The sequence below is a fragment of the Notothenia rossii genome (genome assembly GCF_949606895.1).
Source record: "Notothenia rossii genome assembly, chromosome: 11".
Taxonomy (NCBI): domain Eukaryota; kingdom Metazoa; phylum Chordata; class Actinopteri; order Perciformes; family Nototheniidae; genus Notothenia; species Notothenia rossii.
Genome location: NC_136910.1, coordinates 58,524,227 through 58,545,840, shown reverse-complemented (window position 1 = coordinate 58,545,840; position 21,614 = coordinate 58,524,227). Strand labels below are relative to the sequence as shown.

Here is a 21,614-nt window from a genome sequence, read left to right as displayed (position 1 = left end):
CTTTCAAACTGCTAGTCACATCCTCATAAATGGCAATTTATCGAGGTCAGAAAAGTTACCGAGTTCATTTTTATTTATCGTACGATAACTCAATTAGGCCTATTTGCTTATGGCGACAGGCCTAGGCCGCCTAGGAACATAATAAAACAGTGGAAACAAACATGTGTTTGACTTCCATTAGTGAGTGAGACTTTGTGCCCTTTATAGTCTGTGTCCAATATTGTGTATTTGTAGATATTGTATATATATCCTATATATATGCTAAGGACCCGCTGCTGACACGATAGCAGTCATTTAGTGTGCATACGTTTAACTAAACCCATGATATCAAAATCTCACGCCAGCCAGGTACCCAAAGTTGGCAACCCTGTTGATATATATATCCTTAAAGAATTCATAGGACAAAGATAAATACATATGTGGAAATATGTGCATTATATTCCAAAATGCAGAAACAATAAGCATGGCAATGGAACATAGCCTCGGCCTATATGGAACTAAAATAGATTAAAATATACCCAGCAGTTTTCAAAGTCAATATAAAAATATAGGTCTATCATTCAAAATAAGTTTCACCTTTACCAGCTGCAAAACTAAACTAATAAATACATTAATGCATCAGTAATTATAATACCGTAATCCCCCTCCTCCCCCTCCGTGTGCTTTTCGATCAGCTGTTCAGCTGCGTGTGTCGCTGGACTATGACGTAGGAGCTAGCGTTGCAACAGCTCTTCTTTATAAACTAAAAAACAAACATTTCCAGCTGATAAACTGCTTCAGGTGAGAGAAACGGACCACGTGTTGTTCTTGTGAACGTGTCGCTGCAGGTGTGATCGAGTCTGTCTTCTTCTACGCTTCATTAGTAGCGTGTTGAAGTTTCAGATCCTTTGTTTACAAACATAATGCTAACAGCTAGCTGCTAGCATTCATTCTGAGTGCAGACGAGGGAGGTTTCATTTACTTAATAAAAGTACTAAAACAACATTATAAAAGTCTTCCACTCAGAACAGTACTCCAGTAAAGCCTCAGCAGCATGTATTTGATGAAGTAGTCTAGATACCTGAAGTAAAAGTGTTATTTATCTCTTGTTAAAGTTAGTCCATGGATGAAACATCACTCAAAACAGTGTCAGGTTATTTTCCTCTCTGATTAATAAAGCTTTATTTGATGTGATTCTGATTATCTTTGGACTGTTGATCGATACTCACATCACATTCATCTTTAAACTTTGTTTCTCTGACATTTTATAGACATAATCCATCTAATTTAAAAAATAATATATTTATTTTAATTGAATTTTAGTTCAAATTTATTTTATTTATTCATTCATTTATTTATCCTTCCTTTCTTTTTTCCCTCTTTCCCTCCTACGTTTCTTTGTTCCTTCTCTAGTTCTTCCTTCCTTCCTATCTCTCTTTCTCTCCTTCCTTCCTTACCTCCTTATTTCCTTCATCCTTCATTTCTCTCGTTCTCTTTCTCTTTCCTTCCCTCCTTCCATCCTACCTTTCCATCATTCCTATCTCTCTTTATCTTTCCTTCCTTCCCTTCCTCCCTGCTTTCCTTTTTTCTTTCCTACTTTATATCCATTCCTCTCTGAACAGATGTCAGTATTCATCGTCTCAGCATCACGAAACTGTGCAGAATGAAACTTCAGTTATTCCTGAAGTTGTTGAGATACGCACCGTGTTTGTCAAATCCTGTTATTATCCAATGAAAGAGAGACGGACACATTCTGCATATATTTAGAGCTGAAGCAGGTGTCGGTATAGGATGTAGTTAAAGATGAAGTGTGTGTGTGTGTGTGTGTGTGTGTGTGTGTGTGTGTGTGTGTGTGTGTGTGTGTGTGTGTGTGTGTGTGTGTGTGGGTGGAAGCATGCTGCTGTGGCCGGTCGTTAGCACAGCGCTAACTGAGGTTTCTCTACAGCTAATGAGAGGTTGTGTGTCTCTGCTCACACACCTCTGATGACAAGGTGCACCAAGCATGCATGACTAATCATTTTCACTTCGCTCATTTCACGACCCGACGCAGAACCCATGTTTAACAATTACACAACCCGGCAGGAGCTGTGAGCAAACAGAACTTCAGTGGAGTTAAAAAAATGTGTCGCCTTTTGCAAAGTATAATTTGTCAAAAATGTCCTGGAAAAAAAGCTTGAACCGAAAAATAATTTCTTTTCTTGACATATTTTCTTGCTTTCTCCATATGTCCCATTGCTCTAAATCAGAGGTGTCCGAGGTACGGCCCGGGGCCCAAATGCGGCCCGTGGACCATTTTCAATCGGCCCTCAGCAAATAAAAAAAATATAATGCAGTACGGCCTTAAAATGAAACTTGTGCTTGTCTTTTACTTCTGAAATATAAATGTAAACAGATATTATAAAGTAGTATTCATGTGTTAATATGCCAACTTTTCAAATATACTCACATATAAAGGTGGGTATGCTATTTTGGAGAAACCAGCTCGAGTGCGCTAGAATTTGAAAATACACAGCCGAAAAAAATCTGCCCCTTCCTTCAGACTTCCTCACAGAGCCCCTCCCCCAACACACACGAACGCGCACATGACCAATTAGGGCACGAGATCAGTTTGTGCACAGATGGAAGGCTGACAGGCAGGTAGGCCATCCAGTTACTTTAGCCGGCTCAGATGATTGGTCGTGCTTTTTACAGCGCTACGGCTTCCACAAATTAATCTTTTCTAACAAATCTAAGTTGATAAGAAAAAGCTCAATAACTTATTTTCATAACAAGCTTGAAATACACCCTTAATATTTCCTCTTATTATCAGCAATCTGAGGCTTCTGTTTTAAAGAATGAGCTGCTAACACAGTAATGGAGAGCTGTGCGCTGATTAAGCATCATTTACCTACATTTCATTGATTTTGCCGATTTATAACTGAACTTATGATTTAATAAACCTCCCAGCCCTTCCTATGTTTTTCTGTATGTGGCCCTCGTTGAAAAAAGTTTGGACACCCCTGATCTCAATGTATAATATGTTGAAGACCATTTAAAAAATCCTCATGTCTGCAGCAACACTTTCAAAACAAAGTGACTTGAAGTTAAACACAGACATTACTGTAGTGTAAGTAAGAATACAAATAAATAAATGCTGTAGGAATATTCAGAGAGAAGATGTTCAGGGTGCAAATAAACCAGTACACACACCAAACAACCTCCACTTCTAGAGCCATGGGTTTCTGCTGTTGTTATTATTCCTATTATCATTACTATTATTACTGACATTAACATAAATATATATATATATGTATATTTGGAATAAATGAGTATTATATTGTCACTCATATCATATTATCTTTATTGTAATGTTAATATTTCTTTCACACACACACACAATCTAATCTGATTCTAATGCTTATTGATGCATTTCTGAATTTCAAACCAGTAACAATTCCGCTTAATGTGCCCTAACATTAGTGAGTGTGTGTGTGTGTGTGTGTGTGTGTGTGTGTGTGTGTGTGTGTGTGTGTGTGTGTGTGTGTGTGTGTGTGTGTGTGTGTGTGTGTGTGTGTGTGTGTGTGTGTGTGTGTGTGTGTGTGTGTGTGTGTGTGTGTGTGTGTGTGTGTGTGTGTGTGTGTGTGTGTGTGTGTGTGTGTGTGTTTCAGGATGCACGTGTCGGTGCGTGAGGTTTGCATCCCGTCGGAGCCTGACTCCGCCTACTTTCTGCGGGTGGCCTGGAAGGGGCGGGGCTTAGAGTCCGGCTTCCAGCTGCTGCTGACTGACGGACAGGACGCCTGGAGAGGAGATGGTAAAAAAAAAAAAAAACATCTCACCGAGACTGACCACACACACACACACACACACACACACACACACACACACACACACACACACACCTTTCTGACCTCACCTGGGAACATTTTACAGCGTCGTTGACCTCTTCAATTGCTCGGACAGCTTCACTCACTGGAAACGTTTTATGAGCTTCACCTCCAACGCTCTGAAGCTGCAGATATTCAGACTTTCCATTATTTGACGCCTTGGCAGTTCAAACGGGTTGCGGTCCGAGTCCCACCTGTGTCCACTTTTAGGTATTTAATAAAGTAAATAATGGCATCTAAAAAATATATGTGTTTTCCTTAAATACCTGCTTAATTGTACTTATTTATTCATTCATAACAATTCTTTTTTTAGTGAATAATAATTAATTTTATGTTAATTTTCCCTTTAAACTAAAGTCAGAAAAATCCTAGAGTAGAGTACAAGTCTGCAAACAAATAATCGAGTTAGATAGTGTTTCTACTTCTCACATGTTGAATTCAAATACCTGTACTTTCTACTTCTTACATGTTGAACACAAATACCTGTACTTTCTACTTCTCACATGTTGAACACAAATACCTGTACTTTCTACTTCTTACATGTTGAACACAAATACCTGTACTTTCTACTTCTTACATGTTGAACACAAATACCTGTACTTTCTACTTCTCACATGTTGAACACAAATACCTGTACTTTCTACTTCTTACATGTTGAACACAAATACCTGTACTTTCTACTTCTTACATGTTGAACACAAATACCTGTACTTTCTACTTCTCACATGTTGAACACAAATACCTGTACTTTCTACTTCTTACATGTTGAACACAAATACCTGTACTTTCTACTTCTTACATGTTGAACACAAATACCTGTACTTTCTACTTCTCACATGTTGAACACAAATACCTGTACTTTCTACTTCTTACATGTTGAACACAAATACCTGTACTTTCTACTTCTTACATGTTGAACACAAATACCTGTACTTTCTACTTCTTACATGTTGAACTCAAATACCTGTACTTTATACTTCTTACATGTTGAACACAAATACCTGTACTTTCTACTTCTTACATGTTGAACTCAAATACCTGTACTTTCTACTTCTTACATGTTGAACACAAATACCTGTACTTTCTACTTCTTACATGTTGAACTCAAATACCTGTACTTTCTACTTCTTACATGTTGAACTCAAATACCTGTACTTTCTACTTCTTACATGTTGAACTCAAATACCTGTACTTTCTACTTCTTACATGTTGAACACAAATACCTGTACTTTCTACTTCTCACATGTTGAACTCAAATACCTGTACTTTCTACTTCTTACATGTTGAACACAAATACCTGTACTTTCTACTTCTTACATGTTGAACACAAATACCTGTACTTTCTACTTCTTACATGTTGAACTCAAATACCTGTACTTTCTACTTCTTACATGTTGAACCCAAATACCTGTACTTTCTACTTCTCACATGTTGAACTCAAATACCTGTACTTTCTACTTCTTACATGTTGAACTCAAATACCTGTACTTTCTACTTCTTACATGTTGAACTCAAATACCTGTACTTTCTACTTCTTACATGTTGAACACAAATACCTGTACTTTCTACTTCTCTCATTTTCCAAACAGGCTGGTTCCTTTAGTCTGAATGTGTGTTTGGTGGCGTGATCATTATTATTTAGAGTCATTGCTTGCCTATTGATTTGAACACGATCCGTGTATCCATCATTTCCTGGTCTTCTCTAAAGAAGAGGGACCAATGGAAACGTTGTCATGTTGCCGTTGGTCACCATGGAAACATTCATTAGCTAACAATGACATTATTGTTCTATTAATATAAAGGGAGGTCAGGTACTCTTTAAAACAGCTGCTAGTTATGGGTACTTTTTACTGAAGTACATTTCAAAGTTCTTTACTTTGACTTGAGTAAAGAAGTTTAGTCAGTACTTCTACTTTCATCAGAGTATTTTTAAACACGAGTATCTGTACTTCTACTTGAGTAAAGGATGTGTGTTCTTTTGCCATCTCTGCCCAACGTTTCCTCCATGTGTCTCCGCAGTGAGCGAGGCCTCGGTGTGTGCAGAGGCGGAAGAGTTGGAGATGCAGATGGAGCGATACGTTCAGGACCTCCATCAGGCGCTGACCGACACCACGAGCTCCTTCAGCTCAATCTGACGCCGTCGCCCCCCAAAAACACCTCCACCCTCACGCTGGCCTACGAGAAGGTTCAGAAGGACATCTCAGTGAGTCTCACACACTCTTCTAAGGAATGAGTCAGCGTTTTCCTGTCATTAAAGTAGAGACACTACATACTGATATACACCTGAACACCAGCAGGAGAGGACTCTTTAAAGTAGAGACACTACATACTGATATACACCTGAACACCAGCAGGAGAGGACTCTTTAAAGTAGAGACACTACATACTGATATACACCTGAACATCAGCAGGAGAGGACTCTTTAAAGTAGAGACACTACATACTGATATACACCTGAAGATCAGCAGGAGAGGACTCTTTAAAGTAGAGACACTACATACTGATATACACCTGAACACCAGCAGGAGAGGACTCTTTAAAGTAGAGACACTACATACTGATATACACCTGAACATCAGCAGGAGAGAACTCTTTAAAGTAGAGACACTACATACTGATATACACCTGAGCATCAGCAGGAGAGGACTCTTTAAAGTAGAGGCACTACATACTGATATACACCTGAACATCAGCAGGAGAGGACTCTTTAAAGTAGAGACACTACATACTGATATACACCTGAACATCAGCAGGAGAGGACTCTTTAAAGTAGAGACACTACATACTGATATACACATGAACATCAGCAGGAGAGGACTCTTTAAAGTAGAGACACTACATACTGATATACACCTGAACATCAGCAGGAGAGGACTCTTTAAAGTAGAGACACTACATACTGATATACACATGAACATCAGCAGGAGAGGACTCTTTAAAGTAGAGACACTACATACTGATATACACCTGAACATCAGCAGGAGAGGACTCTTTAAAGTAGAGACACTACATACTGATATACACATGAACATCAGCAGGAGAGGACTCTTTAAAGTAGAGACACTACATACTGATATACACCTGAACATCAGCAGGAGAGGACTCTTTAAAGTAGAGACACTACATACTGATATACACATGAACATCAGCAGGAGAGGACTCTTTAAAGTAGAGACACTACATACTGATATACACATGAACATCAGCAGGAGAGGACTCTTTAAAGTAGAGACACTACATACTGATATACACCTGAACATCAGCAGGAGAGAACTCTTTAAAGTAGAGACACTACATACTGATATACACCTGAGCATCAGCAGGAGAGGACTCTTTAAAGTAGAGGCACTACATACTGATATACACCTGAACATCAGCAGGAGAGGACTCTTTAAAGTAGAGACACTACATACTGATATACACCTGAACATCAGCAGGAGAGGACTCTTTAAAGTAGAGACACTACATACTGATATACACATGAACATCAGCAGGAGAGGACTCTTTAAAGTAGAGACACTACATACTGATATACACCTGAACATCAGCAGGAGAGGACTCTTTAAAGTAGAGACACTACATACTGATATACACATGAACATCAGCAGGAGAGGACTCTTTAAAGTAGAGACACTACATACTGATATACACCTGAACATCAGCAGGAGAGGACTCTTTAAAGTAGAGACACTACATACTGATATACACATGAACATCAGCAGGAGAGGACTCTTTAAAGTAGAGACACTACATACTGATATACACCTGAACATCAGCAGGAGAGGACTCTTTAAAGTAGAGACACTACATACTGATATACACATGAACATCAGCAGGAGAGGACTCTTTAAAGTAGAGACACTACATACTGATATACACATGAACATCAGCAGGAGAGGACTCTTTAAAGTGATTAGTTAGACCAGTATGATAAAGTTCAGCGATTAACTGAAGAATCCCTGTTCAGGGTTCAGTTGAGAGCACACACTCCTTCATAATTTAAAAACAAAACGGTGTTGCTATGGTACTTATGACATGATGGAAATCTGAGTGTGTGTTGCAATGAAAAGGAAATTAATCGATGCTTCTGTTTTAACACAAACGAGAGTTAGAAACGGTGGTTTTGCAGAAGTGTGCCGGCGTGTGTCATCTCTTGCTCAACTTAAAAATACACAAAGCAGTAATTCATCCACTTTACAGTTATGAGTCATAATGACAGGCTTCAATCCAATGCATGGCCGTTGGCCCCTCTAATAGCTGCTTCCCTTACAGCTGTAACTAACACACACACACACACACACACACACACACACACACACACACACACACACACACACACACACACACACACACACACACACACACACACACACACACACACACACACACACACACACACACACACGTCTAGTATGCTAACACTGCAGGTAACAGCTGTGTGTGTGTGTGTGTGTGTGTGTGTGTGTGTGTGTGTGTGTGTGTGTGTGTGTGTGTGGATACCGAAAGTTGGTTAAAGCTGCGACTAATTATTATTTTTCTTTCTAGATTAATCGTCTGGTAATTCTATGTCTGAAAAAATTCAAAAAGAATCCTCTCAGTTCCTCAGAGTCTTTGGTTGTTGATCGAAAAACGCCAAAATATCCACTTTAATTTGATTTTAACAAAGAAAAAAGCTGGAAATCTCCATATTTTCTGCCATTTTTGCATCAAAATATTCTTTTACCAATTTTCGATTATCAGATTATCTGGGATTATTCTCTGATAATCACCGGTTGGTTATAGTTTGTCATTCGATCATGTTTTAATGTGAGCAGTCAGCTGTTTTCTTTAGTTTCTGGTACGGAGTGTAACGTAAACTGAGTAAAGAAATTATGAGGCAACACCAGGAAGGGTTTGCCAGAAGAACTGTTTCCATTTCTGAGGTTATTTATTTCACTTCTCTGAGAGGTGGTGAAGTAACAGCTGGCACAAATAAGAAACTTTTTAAATAAGCCGACTTAACAGAAAAATTGTTAAAGAAATAAAGAGGACTCTTTAAAGTAGAGACACTACATACTGATATACACCTGAACATCAGCAGGAGAGGACTCTTTAAAGTAGAGACACTATATACTGATATACACCTGAACATCAGCAGGAGAGGACTCTTTAAAGTAGAGACACTACATACTGATATACACCTGAACATCAGCAGGAGAGGACTCTTTAAAGTAGAGACACTACATACTGATATACACCTGAACATCAGCAGGAGAGGACTCTTTAAAGTAGAGACACTACATACTGATACACACCTGAACATCAGCAGGAGAGGACTCTTTAAAGTAGAGACACTACATACTGATACACACCTGAACATCAGCAGGAGAGGACTCTTTAAAGTAGAGACACTACATACTGATATACACCTGGACATCAGCAGGAGAGGACTCTTTAAAGTAGAGACACTACATACTGATATACACCTGAACATCAGCAGGAGAGGACTCTTTAAAGTAGAGACACTACATACTGATATACACCTGAACATCAGCAGGAGAGGACTCTTTAAAGTAGAGACACTACATACTGATATACACCTGAACATCAGCAGGAGAGGACTCTTTAAAGTAGAGACACTACATACTGATATACACCTGAACATCAGCAGGAGAGGACTCTTTAAAGTAGAGACACTACATACTGATATACACCTGAACATCAGCAGGAGAGGACTCTTTAAAGTAGAGACGCTACATACTGATACACACCTGAACATCAGCAGGAGAGGACTCTTTAAAGTAGAGACACTACATACTGATATACACCTGAACATCAGCAGGAGAGGACTCTTTAAAGTAGAGACACTACATACTGATATACACCTGAACATCAGCAGGAGAGGACTCTTTAAAGTAGAGACACTACATACTGATATACACCTGAACATCAGCAGGAGAGGACTCTTTAAAGTAGAGACACTACATACTGATACACACCTGAACATCAGCAGGAGAGGACTCTTTAAAGTAGAGACACTACATACTGATACACACCTGAACATCAGCAGGAGAGGACTCTTTAAAGTAGAGACACTACATACTGATATACACCTGGACATCAGCAGGAGAGGACTCTTTAAAGTAGAGACACTACATACTGATATACACCTGAACATCAGCAGGAGAGGACTCTTTAAAGTAGAGACACTACATACTGATATACACCTGAACATCAGCAGGAGAGGACTCTTTAAAGTAGAGACACTACATACTGATATACACCTGAACATCAGCAGGAGAGGACTCTTTAAAGTAGAGACACTACATACTGATATACACCTGAAAATCAGCAGGAGAGGACTCTTTAAAGTAGAGACACTACATACTGATATACACCTGAACATCAGCAGGAGAGGACTCTTTAAAGTAGAGACACTATATACTGATATACACCTGAACATCAGCAGGAAAGGACTCTTTAAAATAGAGACACTACATACTGATATACACCTGAACATCAGCAGGAGAGGACTCTTTAAAGTAGAGATGCTACATACTGATACACACCTGAACATCAGCAGGAGAGGACTCTTTAAAGTAGATACACTACATACTGATATACACCTGAACATCAGCAGGAGAGGACTCTAAAGTAGAGACACTAAATACTGATATACACCTGACCATCAGCAGGAAAGGACTCTTTAAAATAGAGACACTACATACTGATATACACCTGAACATCAGCAGGAAAGGACTCTTTAAAATAGAGACACTACATACTGATATACACCTGAACATCAGCAGGAGAGGACTCTTTAAAGTAGAGATGCTACATACTGATACACACCTGAACATCAGCAGGAGAGGACTCTTTAAAGTAGATACACTACATACTGATAAACACCTGAACATCAGCAGGAGAGGACTCTTTAAAGTAGAGACACTACATACTGATATACACCTGAACATCAGCAGGAGAGGACTCTTTAAAGTAGAGACACTACATACTGATATACACCTGAACATCAGCAGGAGAGGACTCTTTAAAGTAGAGACACTACATACTGATATACACCTGAACATCAGCAGGAGAGGACTCTTTAAAGTAGAGACGCTACATACTGATACACACCTGAACATCAGCAGGAGAGGACTCTTTAAAGTAGAGACACTACATACTGATATACACCTGAACATCAGCAGGAGAGGACTCTTTAAAGTAGAGACACTACATACTGATATACACCTGAACGTCAGCAAGAGAGGACTCTTTAAAGTAGAGACACTACATACTGATATACACCTGAACATCAGCAGGAGAGGACTCTTTAAAGTAGAGACACTACATACTGATATACACCTGAACATCAGCAGGAGAGGACTCTTTAAATTAGAGACACTACATACTGATATACACCTGAACATCAGCAGGAGAGGACTCTTTAAAGTAGAGACGCTACATACTGATATACACCTGAACATCAGCAGGAGAGGACTCTTTAAAGTAGAGACACTACATACTGATATACACCTGAACATCAGCAGGAGAGGACTCTTTAAACATGGAGACTGTATTGAAACCTTTGTTCTCCCTCCTCTCAGTTCAGGTTGGGTTCTGCGGTTCTGAAGGCCGACCCGGATCCAGCCGAGGCGCTGAGAGAGTTGCTGACCCACAGTCTGCAGAGAGGGAACCGCCTGAAGGAGGAGAACCAGAACCTGAAGGAGGAGAACCTCAAGATGAGAGGAGAACACCAGCGCATCTCTGCAGAGTAAATACACAGAACACACAGAACGGCTCTGTGTGTGTTAAGAAGATATTTGACCCCTGTGTGTGTGTGTGTGTGTGTGTGTGTGTGTGTGTGTGTGTGTGTGTGTGTGTGTGTGTGTGTGTGTGTGTGTGTGTGTGTGTGTGTGTGTGTGTGTGTGTGTGTGTGTGTGTGTGTGTGTGTGTGTGTGTGTGTGTGTGTGTGTGTGTGTGTGTGTGTGTGTGTGTGTGTGTGTGTGTGTGTGTGCTCTCAGACTGAAGCGCTATGCGGGTGGTAAGGAGTCCCTGGAGGCGGAGCTGTACTCCCGTTTTGTTTTGGTCGTGAACGAGAAGAAAGCAAAGATCCGCAGCCTCCAGGAAGCTGTCACTCACCTGCAGGGCGACAGGTAGATCATTGTTTACCTGCTGCTCGGTTTAACCCCTCGCTCTCTGAAACACACCTGAACCTTTTCAAGAACCATAAACATTCATCTGATTGCATTTTGCTAATTATCTAATATAACATATTCCATCTTCTCGTATATAGACTCTCCTTGCACTATTTCTATTTACTTGCACATCTCAAAACATTCTCTTGCACTATTTTATTTGTTTTATGTCCTGTATACAGGACTGTCTCAGAAAATTAGAATATTGTGATAAAGTTCTTTATTTTCTGTAATGCGATTAAAAAAACAAAAATGTCATACATTCTGGATTCATTACAAATCAACTGAAATATTGCAAGCCTTTTATTATTTTAATATTGCTGATTATGGCATACAGCTTAAGAAAACTCAAATATCCTATCTCTAAATATTAGAATATCATGAAAAAGTATACTAGTAGGGTGTTCAACGAATCACTTGAATCGTCTAATTAACTCGAAACACCTGCAAGGGTTTCCTGAGCCTTGAAAAACACTCAGCTTGGTTCAGTAAACTAAATCACAAGTATGGGGAAGACTGCTGATCTGACTGCTGTCCAGAGGACCATCATTGACACCCTCCATCAGGAGGGTAAGACACAAAAAGAAATGTCTCAAAGAGCAAGCTGTTCACAGAGTGCAGTTTCAAAGCACATCCACAAAAAGTCTGTTGGAAGGGGGAAATGTGGCAGGAAACGCTGCACAACCAAGAGAGATGACCGCAGCCTTAACAGCATTGTGAAGAAGAGTCGCTTCCAGAATTTGGGGGAGCTTCAAAGACAGTGGACTGAAGCTGGAGTCCAGGTATCAAAAGTCACTGTTCACAGACGTGTCCGGGAAATGGGCTACAATAGCCGTATTCCCATGGTCAAGCCACTTCTGAACTCAAGACAACGGAAGAGGCGTCTGACTTGGGCTAAGGAAAAGAAGCACTGGACAGTTGCACAGTGGTCCAAAGTCCTCTTTTCAGACGAAAGCAAGTTTTGTATTTCATTTGGAAGTCAAGGCGCCAGAGTCTGGAGAAAGGCTGGAGAGGAGCAAAATCCAAGTTGCTTGAAATCCAGTGTGAAGTTCCCACAGTCAGCGATGGTTTGGGGAGCCATGTCAGCTGCTGGTGTTGGTCCACTGTGTTTCATCAAGCCCAGAGTAAATGCAGCTGTGTACCAAGAGATTTTAGAGCACTACATGCTTCCGTCTGCTGAAAAGCTCTATGGAGATGAGGAATTCATTTTCCAGCATGATCTGGCACCTGCCCACAGTGCCAAAACCACCAGTAACTGGTGTACTGACCATGGCATTACTGTCCTCGATTGGCCTGCAAATTCCCCTGACCTGAACCCCATAGAGAATATGTGGGGTATTGTGAAGAAGAAGCTGAAAGACACCAGACCCAACAATGCTAATGAGCTAAAGGCCGCTATTGAAGCATCCTGGGCATCCATAACAACACCTCAGCAATGCCACAGGCTGATTGCCTCCATGCCACGCCGCATTGATGCAGTAATCCGTGCAAAAGGATTCCCAACCAAGTACTGAGTGCATTAATGGACATTTTCAAATGTTTGATTGTGTTTTGCTGTTATAAATCTTTTTTTTTTACTTGGTCTGAGGAACTATTCTAATTTTTTGAGATAGGATTTTTGAGTTTTCTTAAGCTGTATGCCATAATCAGCAATATTAAAATAATAAAAGGCTTGCAATATTTCAGTTGATTTGTAATGAATCCAGAATGTATGACATTTTTGTTTTTTTAATTGCATTACAGAAAATAAAGAACTTTATCACAATATTCTAATTTTCTGAGACAGTCCTGTATATTCATGTTGCTCTGTTGGAGGAGCCTGGGACTTCAGTTGTTCATTGCCAGATCTACAATTTAGCTGCTGAGCTCATGAGGATAAAGCCTTGAAACTTGAAGCTTCAGCTCCTTTCATCACTTTCTACGGAAGCCCTGAGGGGACAGTGAGAGAAATCCAGTATGTATTTTTTGCAGTACCATCTATTTAATTTAGCTCCGGTTAGTTAACAGGTTAAAATAAGGTTTTGACCTGAAGTTCTTTAAAAAATAATTTGGGAAAAATATGTTTTTTCATTAGTTTTTCGTCTGTAAAAAAAGGCGAAAAGTGGAGAAATAAAAACGCACATGGCAGAAAACATGAATACTTTTAAAGGTCCCCTGTTATCCTGTTTCTCATCAATATATCACAGGTCTCAGATATATCCAGAGCCTGTCTCTGATTGGCTGAAACACCAAACAGATCATTGCAGCATTACCCATAATCCCCTCTGTTTCAGCCCTGTTTCCAAAGTGCTGATTCTCTGTCTGTTACTTTAGATCAGGGGCGGCCGGCCCATAGGGGCGCTAGGGGCGCCGCCCCCCCTCTTCCCACATGTTTGATTGTCATTAAAAATAAAAAATAAATACAAATATATATTTCCAAAAAATATATATTTTTTATTTTAATTTTTAAAGAACAAGGTAAATATGATATAGTTGGTATCAGTAAAATTTATAATCTACAATAAAATCTTGTTTAAAATAGTTTTAGGATGTCTAAAGTTACTGATAAGTCACATGTTTCCTGCCTGGCCGCAGCGTGTATCATTACCCTCTCTCCTCCGGGCGGTAGAAAGGAGCCCTCAGCCAGAGCAGCTGCAGCCAACAAGCTGACTGTTGCTATCTGTAAACTATGCCGCCGAAACATAATTTCAGCCAATCAGCGTCGTCAGATCTGATGCTCAAAGGGCGCCCTGTCAGCGCCCTGGCCTGTGTGTCTGTGAGTTGTTTGGACTCGTATCCAAGGTGACGCTACAGTAGTTGTCTGCAGTGAGACTCCGGTGCTAGTGGATCGCCGGAGCTGTAGATTAACATGTACATGCTTATTGTAGTTGTAAGGGCAATGCCTGTGGCACCATGGAGCAGATGTGTGGGCTGGACCTGTATGTTACAGGAAAGGAGTGATCAGAGGGTCGAGTTGTCGATTCTTGTTCAGTTTTCATCTTGCTCACCCTCTCAGACTTTGAGTTGCGCGCGCTGCTAAAGAGACGCGCTACCATGGAAACCAAACAATTGTAGTAGCTGTATTAAAGTCCGAGTGGAAACAGTCGTGAGTAAATCTGATTTTGTCAGAAATGCGGGAGTTTCCGAAACACACACACACACACACACAATGTTCGTATTTAGTCTCCTGATTTTAAATGCCCTAGTATGGTTTTGTCACCATTTCCACAGCCCCACCAAAAATATTTTCCACAAGCCACCACTGCTTTAGATGAAAATAAGGAGCCCTCCCCACGCCCCTCTGAGAGAGATTTGGTTACAAAGAACTCAATGGAGCTCTAGGAGGAGATTCAGGTGATAAGGGGGGGGGGGTTACCTTGGTTGCTGATTGCTAATGGTTACACAAGACAACACATCGTTATGACATCACAAAGTGGGCAAAATCTGATCAGCTCATTTTCAAACAGGTTTTTATAGAAATGGATCAAAAAGAGAAAGAATCTCAGAGGGGACACATGTTGATGTAGAAGAGACATGAAGAAGAGGGGACACATGTTGATGTAGAAGAGACATGAAGAAGAGGGGACACATGTTGATGTAGAAGAGACATGAAGAAGAGGGGACACATGTTGATGTAGAAGAGACATGAAGAAGAGGGGACACATGTTGATGTAGAAGAGACATGGAGAAGAGGGGACACATGTTGATGTAGAAGAGACATGGAGAAGAGGGGACACATGTTGATGTAGAAGAGACATGAAGAAGAGGGGACACATGTTGATGTAGAAGAGACATGAAGAAGAGGGGACACATGTTGATGTAGAAGAGACATGGAGAAGAGGGGACACATGTTGATGTAGAAGAGACATGAGGAAGTGGGTTTTGCATGATAGGTCCCCTTTAAGTCAGCAATTGCATTAAAATAGAATAAAATGTTCATATTATTAAAAATATAAGTTTAAATGTTTATAAAATGAAATGTAATTATATATACAAATCAAAACAAGAAAGTAAAGGAAAATACTGCATTAAAATATCATTAAATATTCATTTGAACAAAAGGAACTAAACTGAAAATCTACAGTTAAAAGATATAACAACAAAAAACGAAAAATATGAACTAACCTTTTTTTTTTAATAAATGCACATTTTATACAATTTTTAATTTATATTCAATCAAAATGTACTTTAACTTTTCTAGTTGCTCAAGACTTCGTGACGCCTGTGAGGACTGCACCTCTCCGACTCGTCCGTCTAAGGCCATGAGACCGTGACGCTTCGATGGCGATGTTTGACCTCGTTATGTTTCATAATTCTCTGTTTCAGTTCTCAGGAACAGAAAAAGCAGGAAGCAGTCAAATCAGCCGATGAGGAAGAGGACGAATACGGAGGAAGCACCGATGAAGAGGAGCTACAGGAAGTGAAGAGTACCCCACCCTCCACCTCCTCGACTCACGGTGAGTCACATGACCTTCAGTCTGACCTCCAATAATATGAACCATCCGAGAAAACGACTTCTTCTTTTTTAATGAGTCAGGAAAATGTTGCTTGAGTGAAGATTGGACTCAAACTTATGTTTCTGTAAACTCAACATTTTACTCGGCCAGGAAAAATCTAAAACAAAACAACTTTAAGTTTTACATCATTTCAACTTATTTTAATATATTTTAAAAAATTTAAAAAATTAATATCACGTCCAGTTTTTGTTTCTTTCAATTTGTTTAAAAATAAAATGCTCTACTATTTCATTTAAGGTTTTATTCAAATGTAATGTAATGTTCAAAAACCTATAGAACGCACGACAGGAGAGGAAACACCCAAACTAAATGAAACAGGGCCTCTTTAACAAATGTCAGGGGAGACGTTCAACACTATTTTGGGTTTTTCTTGCCCGTAAAACTAACTATGACATCACTAAATACACAGGAAAGTACTTTGTATCCGTCACACACTGTAATGCTGCCAGGACAGATGATGGTAAATGTTATTTTTCCCATGGACTGTTCAAAAGGTGTCAACATATAACTCTTTAAAGTAGAGACACTACATACTGATATACACCTGAACATCAGCAGGAGAGGACTCTTTAAAGTAGAGACACTACATACTGATATACACCTGAACATCAGCAGGAGAGGACTCTTTAAAGTAGAGACACTACATACTGATATACACCTGAACATCAGCTGGAGAGGACTCTTTAAAGTAGAGACACTACATACTGATATACACCTGAACATCAGCTGGAGAGGACTCTTTAAAGTAGAGACACTACATACTGATATACACCTGAACATCAGCAGGAGAGGACTCTTTAAAGTAGAGACACTACATACTGATATACACCTGAACATCAGCAGGTGAGAACTCTTTAAAGTAGAGACACTACATACTGATATACACCTGAACATCAGCAGGAGAGGACTCTTTAAAGTAGAGACACTACATACTGATATACACCTGAACATCAGCAGGAGAGGACTCTTTAAAGTAGAGACACTACATACTGATATACACCTGAACATCAGCTGGAGAGGACTCTTTAAAGTAGAGACACTACAGACTGATATACACCTGAACATCAGCAGGAGAGGACTCTTTAAAGTAGAGACACTACATACTGATATACACCTGAACATCAGCAGGAGAGGACTCTTTAAAGTAGAGACACTATGTACTGATATACACCTGAACATCAGCAGGAGAGGACTCTTTAAAGTAGAGACACTACATACTGATATACACCTGAACATCAGCTGGAGAGGACTCTTTAAAGTAGAGACACTACATACTGATATACACCTGAACATCAGCTGGAGAGGACTCTTTAAAGTAGAGACACTACATACTGATATACACCTGAACATCAGCAGGAGAGGACTCTTTAAAGTAGAGACACTACATACTGATATACACCTGAACATCAGCAGGAGAGGACTCTTTAAAGTAGAGACACTACATACTGATATACACCTGAACATCAGCAGTAGAGGACTCTTTAAAGTAGAGACACTACAGACTGATATACACCTGGACATCAGCAGGAGAGGACTCTTTAAAGTAGAGACACTACATACTGATATACACCTGAACATCAGGAGGAGAGGACTCTTTAAAGTAGAGACACTACATACTGATATACACCTGAACATCAGCAGGAGAGGACTCTTTAAAGTAGAGACACTACATACTGATATACACCTGAACATCAGCAGGAGAGGACTCTTTAAAGTAGAGACACTACATACTGATATACACCGGAACATCAGCAGGAGAGGACTCTTTAAAGTAGAGACACTATGTACTGATATACACCTGAACATCAGCAGGAGAGGACTCTTTAAAGTAGAGACACTACATACTGATATACACCTGAACATCAGCAGGAGAGGACTCTTTAAAGTAGAGACACTACATACTGATATACACCTGGACATCAGCAGGAGAGGACTCTTTAAAGTAGAGACACTACATACTGATATACACCTGAACATCAGCAGGAGAGGACTCTTTAAAGTAGAGACACTACATACTGATATACACCTGAACATCAGCAGGAGAGGACTCTTTAAAGTAGAGACACTACATACTGATATACACCTGAACATCAGGAGGAGAGGACTCTTTAAAGTAGAGACACTACATACTGATATACACCTGAACATCAGCAGGAGAGGACTCTTTAAAGTAGAGACACTACATACTGATATACACCTGAACATCAGCAGGAGAGGACTCTTTAAAGTAGAGACACTACAGACTGATATACACCTGAACATCAGGAGGAGAGGACTCTTTAAAGTAGAGACACTACATACTGATATACACCTGAACATCAGCAGGAGAGGACTCTTTAAAGTAGAGACACTACATACTGATATACACCTGAACATCAGCAGGAGAGGACTCTTTAAAGTAGAGACACTACATACTGATATACACCTGAACATCAGCAGTAGAGGACTCTTTAAAGTAGAGACACTACAGACTGATATACACCTGGACATCAGCAGGAGAGGACTCTTTAAAGTAGAGACACTACATACTGATATACACCTGAACATCAGGAGGAGAGGACTCTTTAAAGTAGAGACACTACATACTGATATACACCTGAACATCAGCAGGAGAGGACTCTTTAAAGTAGAGACACTACATACTGATATACACCTGAACATCAGCAGGAGAGGACTCTTTAAAGTAGAGACACTACATACTGATATACACCGGAACATCAGCAGGAGAGGACTCTTTAAAGTAGAGACACTATGTACTGATATACACCTGAACATCAGCAGGAGAGGACTCTTTAAAGTAGAGACACTACATACTGATATACACCTGAACATCAGCAGGAGAGGACTCTTTAAAGTAGAGACACTACATACTGATATACACCTGGACATCAGCAGGAGAGGACTCTTTAAAGTAGAGACACTACATACTGATATACACCTGAACATCAGCAGGAGAGGACTCTTTAAAGTAGAGACACTACATACTGATATACACCTGAACATCAGCAGGAGAGGACTCTTTAAAGTAGAGACACTACATACTGATATACACCTGAACATCAGGAGGAGAGGACTCTTTAAAGTAGAGACACTACATACTGATATACACCTGAACATCAGCAGGAGAGGACTCTTTAAAGTAGAGACACTACATACTGATATACACCTGAACATCAGCAGGAGAGGACTCTTTAAAGTAGAGACACTACAGACTGATATACACCTGAACATCAGGAGGAGAGGACTCTTTAAAGTAGAGACACTACATACTGATATACACCTGAACATCAGCAGGAGAGGACTCTTTAAAGTAGAGACACTACATACTGATATACACCTGAACATCAGCAGGAGAGGACTCTTTAAAGTAGAGACACTACAGACTGATCTACACCTTAATGTATGTGTGTCACTTAGAAACTTCCCAGATTATTTTACTCCCTTCCTGAGTGGAAAAATAATATTTTCTGGGCATGTTTTTAGGGGAGTTTCTCCTCACGGCTGTTCACACCCCTGATTTTCCACTTTCTCACTCAGGTCAGGTTTCTTTTACGTAGTAGGTGTCCCTGTTCTCCGTCTGATGAGGAAACTCAGGATTTGTGTTTTTCTGTTGCTACGACAGTGAGTCAGCAGTAAGGCCAGCAGATAGAAAAGAGTGTGTGTGTGTGTGTGTGTGTGTGTGTGTGTGTGTGTGTGTGTGTGTGTGTGTGTGTGTGTGTGTGTGTGTGTGTGTGTGTGTGTGTGTGTGTGTGTGTGTGTGTGTGTGTGTGTGTGTGTGTGTGTGTGTGTGTGTGTGTGTGTGTGTGTGTGTGTGTGTGTGTGTGTGTGTGTGTGTGTGTGTGTGCATAACATCTCATTTAGCTGAGGCTTTTATCCAAAGCGACTTACAATAAGTGCATTCGACCAACAAGATACAGCCTTGAAGAAATCAGAATCATATAAGTTCATCAGGTTTCATAGAGCCAAACATTTCAAGTGCTACTCAACTGGCTTTAGATCAGCCAGCCCTTTATTAGTATATAAGTGCTCTGTTAGTAATTCTATCTCTGGAAGTGGAGTCCAAAGAGATGAGTTTTCAGTCTGAAGAAGATGTGTAAGCTTTCTGCTGTCCTGATTTCAATGGGGAGCTCATTCCACCATTTTGGATCCAGGATAGCAAACCCACGTGTTTCTGCTGACGGGAACTTGGGTCCCCCTCGCAGTGCGGGTGCAGCGAGCTGTTTGGCTGATGCAGAGCGGAGTGCACGTGCTGGGGTGTACGGTTTAACCATGTCCTGGATGTAGGAAGGGCCAGATCCATTCACAGCATGGTACGCAAGTACCAGAGTCTTGAAGTGGATTCTAGCAGTTACTGGAAGCCAGTGAAGGGAGCGGAGGAGCGGCGTGGTGTGGGAACATTTAGGAAGGTTGAAGACCAGACGAGCCGCTGCATTCTGGATGAGCTGCAGAGGTCGGATAAAGACCCATTGAGTTCAGTAGATGTGTATCAACACTTCTAATGGTCCCACTCAGTGTTCATGGCTTAGTTGAATACTTGATTCTGATTGGTCCATTGGGACATTTCAGAGGTCGATATGACAGAAGTACAGAGTGCTGTTAAAGGCCCGGTGAGTTTAACAGACACATTTTACAGACTGCGGTTCTTCATAGACGGGGAAAAGTGTTTTAAAAGACTTTAAAGTTGGGAGGCGGTGAAAGCAGACAGACGAGGCTAAAAGCAGCTGCAGTTACAGTCCAGCGATATAAATAATGATCTAATTGAATATAACGCAGCAGCAAAGGGAAGATTCTTTAGCCTGGATTGGTTTGTTCCACTGACTTTACACATACAGCTGGTTTCACTTGGTGTTACTTAGCTTATTAAGACAGCTGTTTCATTCATTCTGCAGCTCGAATGAGGGTCGACTTTACATTTTGAGACATAGGGTGTTTCTCAATCTCGAGGAAGGATGCTCCAGAGCCACTATTTCAAGCACACTACGTCATCGAGTGCCGCCGAAGGACTGTTCCAATGTCCAGCATACTTGGAATTCTAGCGAGCCTGGCGTACTTCGTTTGGAGAAATGTTGAGGCTGCACATGTGTCGACTCCGCGGATTT

General features: G+C 40.4%; 2 protein-coding genes across 2 annotated transcripts in view; both read left to right on the top strand.

The window, feature by feature from the left end:
- Positions 1-21,614, top strand: part of LOC307025491 (versican core protein-like) — an 82,976-nt gene that overhangs the window by 54,339 nt on the left and 7,023 nt on the right. The gene's annotated exons all lie outside the window — the stretch shown is intronic.
- On the top strand, positions 680-16,490 carry xrcc4 (X-ray repair complementing defective repair in Chinese hamster cells 4; the record flags this gene model as incomplete). Its single annotated transcript, XM_079659989.1, is given in 7 exon segments — positions 680-780; positions 3,627-3,769; positions 5,862-5,962; positions 5,968-6,045; positions 11,429-11,595; positions 11,846-11,977; positions 16,325-16,490. Coding segments are annotated over 6 exon segments (786 nt in total). The 5' UTR covers positions 680-780; position 3,627.